General features: G+C 42.1%; 1 protein-coding gene across 1 annotated transcript in view; it reads left to right on the forward strand.

Annotated features, from left to right (window-relative positions):
* Positions 1–17,336, forward strand: part of LOC123020571 (cytochrome P450 7B1) — a 113,016-nt gene that overhangs the window by 72,175 nt on the left and 23,505 nt on the right. Inside the window, exon 2 of the mRNA XM_044424456.1 lies at positions 11,808–11,944. Coding sequence (XP_044280391.1) covers positions 11,808–11,944 — 137 coding nt within the window. The remainder of the gene's footprint in view (positions 1–11,807; positions 11,945–17,336) is intronic.

Below are 17,336 nucleotides of genomic sequence, written 5' to 3' on the forward strand. Positions count from 1 at the left end.
TTTTCACTATTGAACTGCATGGTCTAGTGTAATATTCATTTACAATATTCATTGGTGTCTCTGGTTGGTCCATACACATGGAAAAATGTGCTATATTTTGGAGGAATTAATTGGCTCTTTATAGAAAGCTGAAACTGCAATAGCTGTTTATGAATGGCCTTTGCAATGTAACACTATCGTATTGTAGTGTGAACTTCTTTCTTCAGGGCAGGTTTGCAATGGTAAAAAATGGAATACAAGCCAGAAATCTTTCAAATGATGGGTGGTTAGGGGAGGTGGAACAGTAGAAGAGGGTAGAGTCACCTGCCTCACAGTGAAGGCTCAGTTTAGGCCCTTGGAACTGAGGTTCTGAACCCCTGATCCAGTCCCCCTCCCACTCAATAAAGGCTTTGCAGTGCAGCTTGAAGTTACAGTGTACATGACAACTGGCCATCCAGCCACTGCTTAAATACCTCCAGCAAAGAAAAACCCACAGCCCCATGAGGCAATCAGTTCCACTGCTGAACAGTTCTCCCCATTACAAAGTTGCTCCTAAAATTTAGTTGAAATCTACTTCTCTGCACTTTCCTCCATTGATTCTAATCCTGTCCTCGAAAGCCACAGAGAACATGTCTGACCTGTCTTCTGAATAATCGTCTTTCAGATATTTGAAGACCACAGTCATGTCTCCCCTTAATCTCTTCTCCAGGCTGAATGTTGAATATACTGTACACTGTTGTGGCCGCCTTCGTTTCTTTATCCTGATGCATGAAAGACAGCTTGATTAAACTGTGTCCTATAGTTCATAAAACTCAATGTAGTGTATTAAGAAACAAGTGTGTGATCAGGTTTGTGTTAGCACAACCAGGCCACCTGTTTTCAAATTTAGTTTCATTCAGGCATAATTGCTTAAATCTCACACTAAAACTCTGGCTGCACATCACAAACATCTAGGCGTTCCTGGGCGATCAGGAACTAAATCAAAAATGTCAATTACATTGTTGTGGAATGAAATGTGACACAGCCATAGACCAGTTTACTAATGAACACCAGCAATTCTGTACATCAGCCTATGCTGCCCTCACCACAGTCCATGTTGGCTGGGAATGCTGGTAGTTGCAGTCCAGCACTGAGGGCACCAAGCTTTGGGCTATGGGCTGGCATGCAAGTGTAACAAATACTTACATGCAAACATACATCAGGACCTTGCCTTTAGTTTCCATACCAACTTTGTTAGGAGAGGGCCAACTTCAGAAGAAGCTTTCCCCAGGGGAGATGGAGAACAGATTTTTTTTAAAAAACAACCTCCTTAAGTTAGCGTATCTTAGGATCCAAGCTGTGGTCTTCTAATTACAAGACCCTCTAATGAACACAACATGTAACAGCAAGCATAGCAAAGATGAACTTGCATTCATATACTTGAATATCCATCATTATTAGTCCACATGTTCTTTTTTCTCCTGCTCTCCATTTGAGAATGCTGCTTTGTTGAGTTCTTCAGTATCACAAATTCCATTGGCTGAAACTAGTTGTTCTGCCTGTTATCAAGGTATGGCCTATCTGTTGGACTGGAGTTCCCATCAGCCCTAGCTGAAGTCCAACAAATCTGAAGGGCTACATATTTCCCATCCTTGGGTTATTCCTTTAATTATAAGGAATTCTGTGTTCCCTATCTTTAATTGATTACTGACGGACTAATATATTCACACCGTTTTTCATGAAAACAGGAAAGTTATTAGTTTAATATTTGGTATTTTGTTGTCTTGAGGCTTCCAGTTAAAATTACCACAATATCTTACTTGTCTTATATACATCAGCAAAAGCCTTTAGATGTCAGTTCCTGAACAGACCCCATTTTCTTTGTCTTTTAAATAGAGATTCAAGCTGTTTCAGGGTATAAATGAAATAACAGACATACCATTAAAAGAAGGCTGCATCCTAGGAAGATGATAGAAGTTCAGAGATGAAAAAGGTAGCAATCCACAGGGCCTCTTAGAGATTAGGAGAAGGCCAGGCCACTTCTAATTTTTGAGGCCGTCCTAGTATATATTTAAATATTAAGAAATGCCAAAACAGGTTTACAGAAGTTGTTATATTTTAAATGTTTACATTTAACAAATTAACACTTTTAATTCAACAAAGATACTACTGCTTTAAAAATATAGAAGATGAAAAAGCCTAGAAAATAGAAAGGTCTTCTTTATTTGGGACTAAAAAAGTTGGGAACTCAGGGGCCACATACACTTCTCTGGAAAGAACATTCCACAATCAGTGTGCCACCACTGAAAAGCCAGCCACTTCATTCCATTTGGTAGAAGACCTGGAAAAGGGCCTCTGAAGATGGTTTGGATGTGACCTTAAAGGTATCTATGGGAGGAGATGATACAGAATTTAAGTGGCGTTTCCCAAGGTGGTACACAAAGCCATGAAAAGACAACTGGTAGAGTCACAGCCCCCCCCCATTTTCATAATTATCATGAATATGAACAGAAGGAAACTAAGACTGGAATGTAATCAAAGCAATAATATTTTATTTCCAGTCTATTACATAAACAATGACTTTGAGAAAATACTAGGTGCTGCCTAACACTACAGCTAAAGCAGGCCAATTTCACCTTTTAAATTTATTCATTCTTTCCTTTCTTTTTTTTTCCGTTAGAGTAGGTACAGGACAACAAGTCAGTATTTTAATCCTAGCTTTGGAAAAACAGGTGTTAAGATCTGGATCAGGGCCTTCTGTCCACATAGCTGCTATACACATATTTAAAGGAACATTGGTTTTGACATTAGGAGTTGTGTGGTTAGGCTACATAAATTCCATTTTCTTCAGTTCTTGTTTCCAAATATCCCTTAAAAATCAATAAATAGACTTCTGCAACAAGTTTCTTCAGAATATCTCTGCACCTATTTTCATTCCAAGTTTTGATAATGTTAGAAGTCCTCAGGAAGGTGCTGAATATCATATTAAAGCTTTTTAATATTATGATAAAGTGAATATATTGAAAATGTTCTGCCATGTTCATATTAGTTGTTTCCATGCATCTATCTGTTCCAGTATCCATCCCCACCACCCCTTTTAAAGAGAATTTAGTACCCTTATCCAAAGTAAAGCATGTCCGTCTGGTCTACTTCCTCTGCTGTTGAGATTTATGAAAGAGAAAGAGAAAATGTGCCCCACTTTTCTTCCAGTTTAATTCTCACTAAACGAACTAAACAAGTGAATTCCTCTCTTGGAATATAATACATCAGATATAGGCAACACCTGTAGTTGCCTTACATGAACATAAACCTTCTGTTTAATAATGTCTGTTTACAACCAGAAACAGACATATAGTAATCTCTTGTTTGGGATAAACATTAATCAGATCTGTCTATAATACATGTTGGCATGCACACAGCATGCACTTCATAATATTGAAGTGGCCAGTTCTTAACCATCAGTCACTTTCCTGTCCAAGCAACTGTGCATGTGTGTGGGTGTGGGTGTGGGTGTGTGCATGTGTGCAGGGGGCAGGGTTTAACATAACATTTGGAACATACAAAGAATAATTGAAATACTGACCATGAAGATGTCCTTATGTAGGAGGATAAGAAGTGGACCTACAAAAAGGCTAATAAGTTTGCACTTCCATAGAAAATATCTTTTTTTTTTTTTCATTTTACAAAATAAAAAAAGATTGTAAACCGTCCTGAGCTCTTGATGATAGGACGGGATAGAAATGCCTGTAATAAATAAATCCATTCATTCATTCCAAACATGTTAAAAGGAATTGAAGGGAAAGCGACATTCATGTTTGATTTGTAGCTCAGAAGTCATGGTTCTCCATGTTATAAGGAACATTGATGCAGGAGTGCAGGGTGTTGTGATAAGGATATTTCTTTGAAATTCTAAACACTTCATTCATCTTAAACAGATACAAAAGCCATGTGAGGTCCCAAAGCATATTGCTTTCAAATAGAAAGCTGATCCTCATACTCACTCTTAACACAATATTGGGTAAGGACTTGTGCAGGAGGATGAAATAACTAATGAAGAAGTAAATGGGTAAGATAGAGGCTCTAAAGAAGAACTTGGAGAACTGGTCAAAGATTGTTTGTAAAAATAACACTAGATATACTTGAATTGTACTTTTCATGTTCCTTTAATATATTTTAAATATATTATTGTAGGGGCCACATCTTTCTGCAGTTTTGACAGAGCATTTTTTGGTTTGAGAATAACTCCTTCCAATCATTCAGGGACAGGTTGGTTATCTCAGTTTTGCACCCAAATTTTGTATGGAATAATTTGATTCAGTTACATTTTAAAGGAGTATAAAATATTAAGGCCTATAAGAAACCTGATAGGTGTGTTTTATACCTTTTTAAAAATTGTGCATTAAAACATTTCACTCACTTACATATTCATAGGTTAATTTAGACAGACAGACAGAGAGTAGTATGCCATTTCACTTAGAGGAGAGCCATCAGCCATTAAAATTACCTCCATTTCTGTAAACGAAAACAGAAATGAAGATGCACTTCTCTTATCATTATGCTAAGGGTTATAAGCAGCACCAGTGTTCTTTCCTCCAGAACTTCAGATATAGAAAAGCTTGATAGTATCAGTCTTTAAAATAGTAAAGTTAACTGGTGAGTTCCTAAAGGATTGTAACACCTAGGAGGCAAGAAGGAAGGATCAGCATGCTTTGGAGTACTCTGACGTCTGCAGGTGGACAAAAAATATCTTAAGGTGAGAAAATCTAATAAGGATCCGAGGAGGAACAAAGCCCAATGAGGACTAAACAGCAGAATGCTCAGTGCCCAATGGAGGGAGAAATGGGAAATTGGAAAGAGGGGAGAAAGAAAGGGAATGTTTATAGTTGCCTTGGCTTTCTGAAACACTGAAAAGGGCCATTCAATATTGCAACATTTTGTTGTGAGTCTCACTTATTTTGCAGTATTAAGTTTATTCTTGCTGAACTAAACATGTCTGAAGCAAGCAATGACCCATGCATCTTTGTGATAGCAAGATGTCTCCCTGATATGATCCTGCAGACTTGGAGCATTAAGTTAATTTTCTCCTGGATTTCTGAGCTATGTCTTTTCTACCCTGCAGAAAGCCAGTGAAGAATACAGCTTTTGACCGAACGACAGAGCAGGGAGGTTGAAATTAGGTGCATTAAATTAGGATATGACAGACTGCCTATCTAAATGTATCTGTCATGATGTTAGTTAAGCAATATATTGTCTAGTTCCTAAAGTGAAAGCTGGCCATCCACAGAAATCAGGAATAACAGGTATACCATCCAAAGAAGTTAGTAGTTTTGAGAACTTTATTGAGGAATGTGTGTGACCTGTCAGAATGTTGTTGATATAATCCATATAAGCTCTTCTCCATTTTGTTGTTCATGGAGAATGAAAACTTCATGTTGGCTTTTATCCTACATATATAGTTAAGGTATAGCATGCATGTTCAGATAAAATTCTACAACACCCAGAATACCCCAAGTAGCCATGAAAAAGTCCTACAGCTACCAGGATCCTCTAGGCATCATGGCTGGCTGAGGAATGCTGGAAGATCCAAGACTGTTTTCTCTCAAAGCATGCAAAGGATTATGCCCATAGGCAGTTTAAATTCCATGAAGTCAATTCACTTAAAAATTAATTACATATTGAAAAACATAAAACATTTAAAACCCACGAAGGCACACCACTCCCTGTAGAAAATCATAATTAAGAGAATTCAAGGATGAGCAACATTGTACCAGCTGGATATTTTGTAAGCCCTGTTTCCCATACCCACCTAGTATTATCCAATGGTCAAGGATTATCCTATACATGCCTGCTCGTTTCTCATTACATTCAGTGCAGCTTACTTCCAAGTAAGTAATCCTCTAACCTCAGAGGATTCCTGGTATCCTAGACAAGTAAGGAGAACATGGAGGCCCTCTTTGCCTTTGGAGGAATTGGGGCCACTCCCCTATAAAAATCTTTCAAGGCTTTGTGTATACAGATTCTGATTCCGATAGAGAGGCGGGGCCAGAATCTTTAGCTGATATGCCAAGGCTATCACACCCAGAGATATGCAGGCAGTCACTGAGAATCAGACCATTTAAAATACTGTGTTTAGTAAGTAAACATTTAGTGAACATGCAACAGTGGAGGGGCAGTGAACCTAGTATGATTAATACAAAAACATGGCATCGGTTAAAAGAGTGAAGCACCAGATACTCCAAGCAATTGGCCCTTAACTAAAAGGACCTGCCTCAAAGGCATGGTTTGCTCATTTCACTTTGGATGGGAGGAAAGCTACTCATTTTGAAACCAAGTTATAATGATAATTATTAAACCACTTTCCCCCTAATGACTAAGCATTCTAACTTTGCTCCTGTTTCTTGTTATTGAGTTCTGCAACACTCTTCATTTGTACTTTAAAGCCAGCCTAGCTGACTAGCTTTAACATGGTGAAGCCTTTTTGTTAGCAAGCTAACACAAATCCCCCCCACACACACACACACAAATGCACACATACACACCAGATTTGGATCATCTAGTTTCAAGTGCTTTAAATGGAAAGGGCAGGAGGCTGGAGCATCATCATGATAAGTGGTATCTTCATGGCCACAATCTGCAACCCCCACAGAACACCCCAGAACCTCTTTCCTGATGCCACAGTTAAGTCTTCGCATAAGCAGTCAGCACCATTCTTTCTGCAGGGGAAAGCGAGAGCCAAGTTGGCCTGAATCCCCAGGCCAAGGATGGAGCTGCTTTTCTGACCTTGGATCATCCAAAGCATTTGATGGCCCTTTACATGTCCCTTAAGGTCAAAGTGTAATAACTCTGCTAATGTTTCCCTTGTTCCCATCATTTTTCTCTGTTACCCTTGCCTAAGCATTCCCATCTTTCCTACTTTCAGAAATGAAATTGTACTCTCCTTGTGGGCAGAGATGTTTCCTTGTGAAAATTCTGTTAATTCCATATACATCAATAGTCCATATATGTTCACAATATAGTTAAATTGAGCTGCAATGTTTAAACAGTTTTAAAATTGTTTTTCTGGTTTGTAATTTTATAACGGGATCATCTAATTAATGGTAGACAGTCATTCCTGATTTTTTTTATGGCCAATATTCTTAGCTTTATGAAAGCTGAAAAAAAATCTCATCCTACACTTAGATTGTTAAAACCAACAGTTTCTAACTTAATAATAGTAATAATCAGCAGCAAAAGGTTTCTTTTTCATTTAAAGTATCTCTTCTAACATTTCATGCGAGGCTACAGTAGGGTTAATCCAGCCACATAAATTTCTATGCCATGTATGATAGCAGTTAAGCTTGTGATCCCTTGATCTTTGATTAGATTCAAGCTAGTAAATATCTTACGATTAATCAAAATGAGTTGTTCCACATGTACTACAAGTCACCTTTCCAGATGGGGCTGTGGCATCAGAGACTTTTCATATATATGTGTGTGTGTGTTTTAATCCTTTGTGTAACAGACTTGGCTTCTGTTCCTTTCTATGAAATCAGTTTGGGAAGCTAAGCAGGGCTGCTAAGCAGACAAATGTAACTGCCTTGAGTCAGGATTGTTAGCAATTGTGTCTTTAGCTATTAAACTTTATTTTAATTGAAATCTATGTTTATTTGTTTTAACATACTGGAAGCTATATATTCAAATAAAAAAGAAAACATCTAAGTTGCTCATATAACCGAGCAACAACTGTGCCCCGGCAGCTACGCCGGAGAGGAACTACTGCGCCGGAGAGGAACTACTGCGCCGGAGAGGAACTACTGCGCCGGAGAGGAACTACTGCGCGCCGCCAGCCTACACCGCGAAGACCGCGCCACTCCGCGCCGCTCTGCCATTCCATCGCCCACCTGGCTGCTCCACCATGCCCCTGCATGCCTGGCAGGCATGCCCGGACGGGGCGGGGCATCGGGAGCCCGGCGGCTTGAAAGCGCCGGCGGCAGCCGGGGCCGGCGGCCAAAGGGTGTCGGCCAAAGGGCGGTTGCCGCCATTTGGGGGGGGCGAGCGGGGGGCTGGGCTGGCCAGGGGGCTTTCACTTTCACTGTGTTAGGCCCTCCTGCTGGGCGGTGAATTTTTAAATGTTTTTATAATTTTAAAGTGTTTTTAACTTGTTTTATGGAGTCGTCTCTGGCCATGTTGCCGCTTGTGTTTCCTGGGGAGCACGCCGGCGCCACCATTGGGGTGGTTATGGGCAATGGACGTAACAGCGGTGGGAGCTTAACGTGTCCACATAGAAGAAGGAGGGACAGATGGCTGACACCTGTCCCTACTTCTGGTTTTGCTTCCAGCCAGAGGGTGCCAGGGAGTCTTGTCAGTCGCCCCTCGGGCCTGACGGTGCTGTTGCTTAATGCCAGGTCGGTCAATAACAAATCTGCCCTCATCCATGACTTGATTGTGGATGAGGGGGCCGACCTGGCTTGCATAACGGAGACCTGGGTGGGAGGGGGGGGATGTTGCCCTCTCCCAATTGTGCCCGCCTGGGTATCTGGTCCAGCACTGTTCACGGCCGGAGGGGAGGGGAGGGGAGGGGGGGTCGCTTTGGTTTACCGAGCCTCCATCTCTCTCATGGGACTTCCTGTCCCTTCGGGACCAGGGCTGGAGTGTCTCTACTCGGGGTTGGGTGATCGAGACAGATTGGGGATTCTGTTGGTGTACCGTGCACCCTTCTGCCCAACAGTCTCCCTGCCTGAGCTGACGGAGACTGTCTCGGACCTGGTGTTGAGGACCCCCAGGATGTTGGTCCTGGGGGACTTCAATCTCCATGCCGAGGCTAGTCTGACCAGGGCAGCTCAGGACTTCATGGCCTCCATGATGGCCATGGGGCTGTCTCAACATGTCATCGGCCCAACCCATGAACGTGGACACACTCTGGACCTGGTTTTCTCGACGGGGCAGGAAGAGGGTGGTCTGAGGGTGAGGAATCTATGCTTGACTCCCCTGTCATGGTCAGATCACTTCCTGGTGAGGTTTGTGCTCAAGAGCGACCTCTCCCTCTGTAAGGGTGTGGACCCGATTGTGTGGGTCCGCCCCCGGAGCCAGATGGATCCAGAAGGATTCCTGAAGGCCCTGGGGGAGTTTCCGGCTGACAAGACGGGTGCTCCTGTAGAGGCTCTGGTCGAACTGTGGAATCGGGAGATGACCAGGGCTGTAGTCACGATCGCTCCTAAGCGTCCTCCCCCACCAGGCAGTGCCCGCTCTTCCCCTTGGTATACTCCTGAATTGAGGGTGATGAAGCAGGTTGGGAGATGTCTAGAGTGTAGGTGGAGGAAATCACGGGATGAATCTGACCGAACACACTTAAGAGCCCACTATTGGGCCTATGCTGTGGCGGTGAGGGCAGCGAAAAAGAGATTTTTTTCCGTTTCCATTGCCTCCTCACAATGCCGTCCAGCGGAGCTCTTTCAAGTGGTGCAAGGCCTGGTTCGTCCAAGTCCGAAAGAAGATCTGATTCCACCCTCAAAGGCCCGCTGTGACGACTTTGCCAGGCATTTCAGGGAGAAAATCGCTCAGATTCGTCACGAGCTGGATTCCACTATTGATTCAGAGGTTTTAAGGGAGACACCAACGCTACCGTCCTGTCCAGAATTATTGGATGAATTTCAGTTACTGTGGCCTGATGATGTGGACAAGGTGCTTGGACGAGTACGTCCCACCACTTGCCTTTTGGACCCTTGCCCGTCTTGGTTAATAAAGGATTCCAAGCACGGGATTGGAACCTGGATCTTGGAAGTGGTTAACGCTTCTCTGAGGGAGGGTCGGGTGCCTGCCCCTTTAAAGGAGGCGGTAGTCCGACCGGTCCTGAAGAAGGCATCACTGGATCCAGAGATGGCCACTAATTATAGACCAGTGGCCAACATCCCGTTTCTGGGCAAGGTGTTAGAGCGGGTGGTGGCGGGACAACTCCAAGCACTCTTGGATGAAACTGATTATCTGGACCCATTTCAGTCCGGCTTCAGACCCGGGTATGGTACTGACTCTGCCTTGGTCACCCTGTACGATGACCTGTGCAGGGAGAAGGACAGGGCGAGTGCATCCCTGTTGGTTCTCCAGGACCTCTCAGCGTCTTTCGATACCATCGACCATGGTATCCTTCTGGATAGGCTAGCGGGATTGGGGGTTGGGGGCACTGCTTTGCAGTGGTTCCGCTCCTATCTCAACGGCTGATCCCAGAAGGTGGTGCTGGGGGACTATGGCTCTGCGCCATGGCAGCTATACCATGGAGTACCGCAGGGGTCCATTTTGTCCCCTTTGCTGTTCAACATCTACATGAAACCGCTGGGAGAGGTCATCAGGAGGTGTGGGCTGCAGAACCATCAGTACTCTGATGATACGCAGCTCTACCTCTCGGTTTCCACCAATCCAGGTGAGGCAATGGCTGTACTGAACCGGTGCCTGGCCGAGGTAATGGGCTGGATGAGGGCCAATAAACTGAAGCTCAATCCAGACAAAACGGAGGTCCTGTTGGTTGGTGGTTCGGGCTTCGGGGAAGGTGAATTGAATCTTGTCCTGAACGGGGTTGCACTCCCTCCTAGGGACAAGGTCCGTAGCTTGGGAGTGCTCCTCAACCCGGAGCTTTCACTCGAAGCTCAGGTAACAGCAGCAGCGAGGAGCGCTTTCCTCCAGCTTCGGCTGATTCATCAGCTGCCCCCCTACCTGGAGTACGACTGCCTTGCAACAGTGACTCATGCGCTGGTGACTTCCTGTCTTGACTTCTGTAACGCGCTCTACATGGGGCTACCCTTGAAGACGGTCCGGATACTTCAATTGGTTCAAAATAGAGCTGCCAGGCTGCTGACGGGGACTGGACGTTATGTTCACATGACTCCAGTTCTCCGTCAGCTTCACTGGCTCCCCATTGAAGTCCGGGCCCAATTCAAGGTGTTGGTGATGACCAATAAAGCCCTAAACGGCTTGGGTCCTGGTTACCTGAAGGAGCGCTTACATCCATATATGCCCAGCCGCCCCCTGAGATCGGCGGGGGAGGCCCTTCTCCGGGAACCCTCCGTGAAAGAAATTAGGAGGGTAGGTACTCGGAGGAGGGCTTTCTCAGCGGTGGCGCCTAAGTTATGGAACGCGCTCCCCAGAGAGGTCCGCCTGGCACCGTCGTTATTTGTTTTTCGGCGCCAGACGAAGACCTTTTTATTCAAGCAGCATTTTAAATGTTTATACTATTGAATCTTATCTGGCCAGGGCGGCTTATTTTATTTTGTGTATATATATACACACACACACACATATATGTATATTTTTTAAATTATTATTATTTTAATGTATATATTTTAATTTTTATTTATGTGGTTTCTAATGTATTGTTGTAAGCCGCCCCGAGGCCTCGGCGAATGGGGCGGCATAAAAATGTTTTAATAAATAAAAATAATAAATAAGACTTTATGAAGAATATATTTTCTTCTTTTTAAATTTAAATTTGCATAGCATCTAACTTGGAAAGCCTAAGCAGATTTTACAAGAGAGCTGTGGATTAGTTACAGTTACATTTTTCTCTGAACCAATTCCCTAGGGACAATAAATAATTTTTTTCCATATATTTGCATTTTACTAAAGAAAAGTGACCCAATCTATGGACTAATTAGCAGCTTTAAGGTACATGAAATGAGGAATTCCCTATCAGGTGGAGCTGCTTCTTATTTGCATAGTTAGGAATGTGCTGCAGAATTAGTCAGGAGGCCCTTGCACCACGTGTAAGTCCAACACTGAAAGGTGTTGGACAAGATCCACCACATTTAATCCATAAAATGATGAAATATTTATCTCATTAGGAATGTATAAGAATGCTTTCTTTTCTTTCACCTTTTATGCAGGAGACCTGGAGAGCCTCCTTTAATCAAATCTTGGATTCCTTTCTTGGGAGAAGCTCTGAAGTTTCGAAACGACTCTACTGGATTATTATTGTCCTTCAAGCAAAAATATGGAGATAATTTTACTTTATACATGACTGGTGAGAACATGTTATTTAGTTTTTAGAAACTTCTTAGTAAGTAAAGTTGAAAAAATGAATGGCCTTTCCCCTGGTACTCATGGTATATGCTTAAGAACATAAGATGTGCCAAGATGATACATCATGAAGTACTGCATCTAGTATGGCAGCCAAATACTCACAAGCAGAGCATGAAGAGTTTTCTTCTTCATTTCCATGTTTTATTCCAAGTATGTGATATAAATTAAGTATCTTTATTTCAAGTCTCTCTGCAAGTGAGATGATATGATCTACAGAAGGAAATGCTAGCTCATGTCTAGACAGTAGCCAAAAAATGCAATGATTAAAAAATAAAAACCCTACTCCTTTAATGATCAGACTAACAGAATGTTATCTTGTGCTCAGTTCTTCAGTGCAACAGAAGTACCAAATGGTTCTGCGTATAACTTCTTCTATATTCATGATTTTCTTCTGTAGTTCTTAAAATGTAACATACAAGCATAAATGCTGCTTAAATGCACAATCATCAACAGAATTTAAGCATCAAAACTGTTCATAGGGTTGCAACTATAGTCTTTAACATGCATTTTTCACTACATCCTATGCATGATAGAATATAGGAATCTAGAAATCCTGTTCAAGTTCTGAACTAAATTCCATACTAGCATTCATTTTTCAGCTTATGGGCCTTCAGTCTTGTACCATCTGGCCTCTTGACTTCTGGCCTCTTTCCAAGCCCAGTTCAACATATTGGACAAAACTTCTGTTGTCCAAATTGGAACTAGGATATCCAAAGGACTTTTCATATGGTTCTGTTCAGAGGATGAGAGTGAAAATGTTTTTGATTGCCTGAGGGGACAAGGTACAAATATGTCATGAGCACACTATAGTATATAATAGTCTGCCAAAGAAAGAAAGGACCCACTGAGAGAACGCACACACCAGAGACAGCTGAAGAAGGACACTGTGGATAGGGGTACATATGCTAATTTTAGAAACTGCTTAGCAAAGTTTGAAGGGCTGGAGTGCTTTGTTTTACAGGAGAACATAGATGTAGTAGTAGTAGATGTAGTATCAACAGACAGTTGATAATATCAAGAGAACCAATGTGATATTGTCATCTTTGGATTGAAAATCCATAGGAAGGATAGTGAAACTCATACAGGAGGAAGTGAAGGACTCTGTATATCAAAGAAGCTACAAGTGTCAAAACCTTCAAAAGGTTTCATGGAATTCACAGAATTACTATAAGTGAAAATACAAGGCCCCAAATGAAATTTAGAACTGCGTACATGCTATGACCAAAATGTACATGATGATCTTGACACAGATGATGAGATTAGAGAGGCATTGAAAACAATTCGGTTTGTTGTTGTTGTTTTGGTACAACAATGGGTGACTTCAATCACATTGAGTGGATACATGCATGTTCTGGTCATGACAAAACGTCACATTTCTCTAGAATGTGCAATATTGTACACCATATTTTGTCTATTACAGTGGTACCTCAGCTCACAAATGCCTCAGTTCATGACCAAATCAGGTTGCGAACAAAAATTTCAGAAAAATTTTGACTCAGGTTGCAAACTCTGCATTGGGTGGTGACCGTGATCGTGGCCATTTCCCCCCCCCCTGCCGGGGGGGGGGGGGGGGTGGGGGCGGGGGGGGGGGGGGGGGGAGATGGCCAAGATTGCGCCCATCTTTCCTGCACAAGTGCAACCCCGATCTCAGCCATCTCCCCCACAGTGCGCCTGCGTTCGCGCCTGTCTCTTCCCCCCCAGCGCACCTATGTTTGCACCTGTCTCTCTGCCCCCCCCCACTGCACCTGTGATCATGCCTGTCTCTCCCCCCACCAGCACACCGGGATGATGGGCGCATGCAGGGATGACAATCGCGGTCATGCTCGGGGTGGGCGGGGGAGATGGTTGCAATCTTTGTTGCTGTCACTTTGCTTCATATTTTTCTGATTTAAAAAAAAATAGTTACAGAACGTATTAGCCTTACTTACATTGAACCTTATGGGGAAATTTAACTTGGCTCATGACCAATTTGGGTCACGACCAGTCCTGGAACAGATTAAGTTCATGAGCCAAGGTACCACTGTATATGAATTTTGGCAAGCAATGTCCTTAATATAATGTATTTTAATGTTATTTTCACATATGCAACAGCTTTTATGTTCACTTTACCCTGATAAAAACATTTTGTACCCTTTAAAAATATCACAGAATTCCATTGCAAAATTCAGAGACATGCAAATTTCAAAAGATTATTGACTTATTGAATAATTCTATAAGTTTGCATAAAATTGTGAACCAAATTTCTTCCCCAGTTCTAATTACAAGAGAAGAGTAAAAACAACTTTCCATCCACTTTTTCCGCAGAATGAATAATTTTTTATTTCTCTGCCAGATCTCTGTTGACTCACTTTTTTCTAAGCTAAAAAGCTCTAATGTTGTAACCGCAACGCAGTGATACTTTGGCCTCTTAATTATTGTCCTTTTCTGCACTGTTGTGTGCTCTGCAACACCCATTTTGAGAAGTGGTGACCAAAAATGTACATAATAGTCCAAGTATAGTTGAACCACAGCTATGTTCAAGGGCTTTACGTTGTTGGTAATCAATAAATCAGTTTTAGGCACTCAAATCAATGGGAAGGTTAAAGCAATAAGTGGTCTCAAACCCTGTCCTGAATTCAGAATAGTACCTCCTTTGGAATATAAGCAAATGTAAATGATTAGTACTGCATCAACCCACTATTGGTACACATTTCAAACATATGATGGCTAATTTCTTTCATTTGTCTCTTAGGGTAGTATCTTGCATATAGTTGAAAGAAATAGGACTTATTTAGGACTCATATTTCACCCTCTAACCTATCACATTATGAATGCTATGAAATAGTGAGGAGAATAGGGTTAGTTATAGGTAGCATTGTTTCTCTTGTATTCCAATGTGTTTATGAGTTCATAAGAAACCACTTATTGCTTTAACCTTCCCATTTTTGTTAATAGTGAATATTGGAAGCTCATAGAGAAGAAAAAGTAATAAATCTGCTGCCATAAGTACCACTGTGCATCACTTCTCAGGTTACTAAAATGCACAGTATTTCATGATGCCTTTCTGAATTGGCAAAATGGATGTACTGTATATAAGACTAACGAATATATCCAAAGCACTACTGCTGCATACGTACTGCCATTACTTTCTCTCCTTGGTGTGTTGCTAAAGGTCCTGTCAAAAACACTGCCAATATATATTGTTCCATTTATTAGTTTTCAGAATAGTTCATTTGGAAAACATGGAGCGATGCTTGGACTTTCTGGCATTGTCCCAGACTGGTGACGTGATTTCTCTGATTTGTTCTTTTCTGTGTGATGAGCAAATGATTGTCATCCCAAAAAGTCTTAAGGGACATGGATGTCATCTTAATAACGAAATTAAAAAGCACATCTTTCCATGAGAAACAATGTAAATTCCTGACCTGTCGCAGAAAATAGTTCTCTAATTGGTTTTGTGTGGTGGTGCAGCAGAATCGTTTTCCCCAAACGTCATTCCAATGAATCACTACTGTACATCATTGTCAGCAGTTCAGCAAAATCTTCCTAATAAGACCACTATTACATAAATCTGATCATCTTTTCTCTTATTCCCATCCCCCAAGAGATGCTTCTCTATGATAGCACTTAAAAACCCAACATGTATTGCTCGATCATTCAGCAACATTATAAAGTTGAAAGTCTTCTTGCACTGTTTCTTATGAGGACAAGTTTATACTGAGGACTTTAAAAGGAAAACTAGGTAATTTACTATAACAAAACAAACAAGAATAGGTGAAAAGAACGTGAAAATTGGTTCCCAGGCGTGTATTTTATCATCTTTCATGTATTAGTATCAGTTTTGTCAAATGCAGGCTTAGTGATTAAGTTCATGCATGTTTTATGATAAGCTGTGCCTTTCATTAAAGCCTTTACAAATCATCTAACTTGCAGAGCAATCCTGACTACCCTAGGTGTCCAGTGCGGTGGGAGGTGGCAAGGGAGAGCATGGATAGGATGGCACGAAGGTGCAATTCCACCAGCATCCTTGTTTCAAAAGGCCCTGATACTTCTGTGGAAAGCTCTGTGGTCACAAATGTACTGACCAACAATATTACCTATAGCAGTAGGCCCCAAAGTGGCAGGCATTCCACCCCCCTTCACTTTCCATCACAATCCTGTTCAGGATTGTCTGTTAGAAGCAAGTGTCATGTATCCCACAAAGCAGTCTTCTTTGATACCTTCTTTGATACCTGCACTGATACCTTTGTCTGAACCTTAATATAATGCCATGGCTGTGGCAGTATGCCTCTGCTATGAGGAGCACGCCCCATTCCAAACACATTTGTTGGTGCAGCAGGCTGTTGGTTACAATGCATAACCAACAAGAAGCAAAATCTAACTATAAATCATGCTTACACCAGAAACTCCAGAAGAACTTGAAAGCAAATGCTATTGATTTTAGTAAGATCTTCTTGTTGTTGTTGTTCAGTCACAAAGTTGTGCCCAACTCCCTGCAACCCCATGGACAACATTCCTCCAGTTTCCCCTGTCCTCCACCATCCGCTGGAGTCCACCAAACCCCACACCCTCCTCTCCAGTTACCCCATCCAGCCACCTCAACCTCTTCCATACCCTTCTTTTGCTGTCCCCCTCTCCTTTTGCCTTCAATTGTTCCCAGCAACAGGGTCTTTTCCAATGAATCCTTCCTTCTCATTAGGTGGCCAAAGAATATGAGCTTCAGTTTTAGTACCTGACCTTCTAAAGAGCAGTCAGAGTTGATCTCCTCTAAGACTGACTGGTTTGATCTCCTTGCAGTCCAAGGGACTCTCAGGCATCTTCTCCAACACCACAATTCAAAAGTATCAATTATTCCGTGTTCAGCCTTCCCTATGGTCCAACTCTCACAGCCATACATCACAATAGTAAGATTTACATCCAAGTAATTTGCTTTGTGCCAGGCTATTTGCCCATTTAAGTTGTCCAGTACTGTGCCATCTTGCATCCAAATACATAGGGTTAACTTGTTTGGGGATTGGTCTGATCAAAGCAGCATGCAGTGAAAAACAACTGCATGTCATCTGTCATATAAATATTGCTGCTTAGTAATGTATCAAATGTTAACAATATGACTGCAGTTGGTAGTTTAGATCCAGGATCTGCTTGTCAAAAGTGGAAGTAACCTTCCACAAAAAGTGTTTGCTTACAGAAAGTCTCTTTGTCTTATTGCAATGAAATGAATAAACTAGTACAGTGAAATAAATTATATTGGAGTATTCCCCTTGCACCCCACACCACAGCTCAATCCATCCAGTAGGGTCTCGACTTTCAGTGTAGCATTTTCAAGGGGCTGGAGAGCATACTGTGGGAAAGAG

This window comes from Varanus komodoensis, unplaced genomic scaffold (assembly GCF_004798865.1).
Source record: "Varanus komodoensis strain SLA01 unplaced genomic scaffold, ASM479886v1 scaffold14_1, whole genome shotgun sequence".
NCBI lineage: Eukaryota > Metazoa > Chordata > Lepidosauria > Squamata > Varanidae > Varanus > Varanus komodoensis.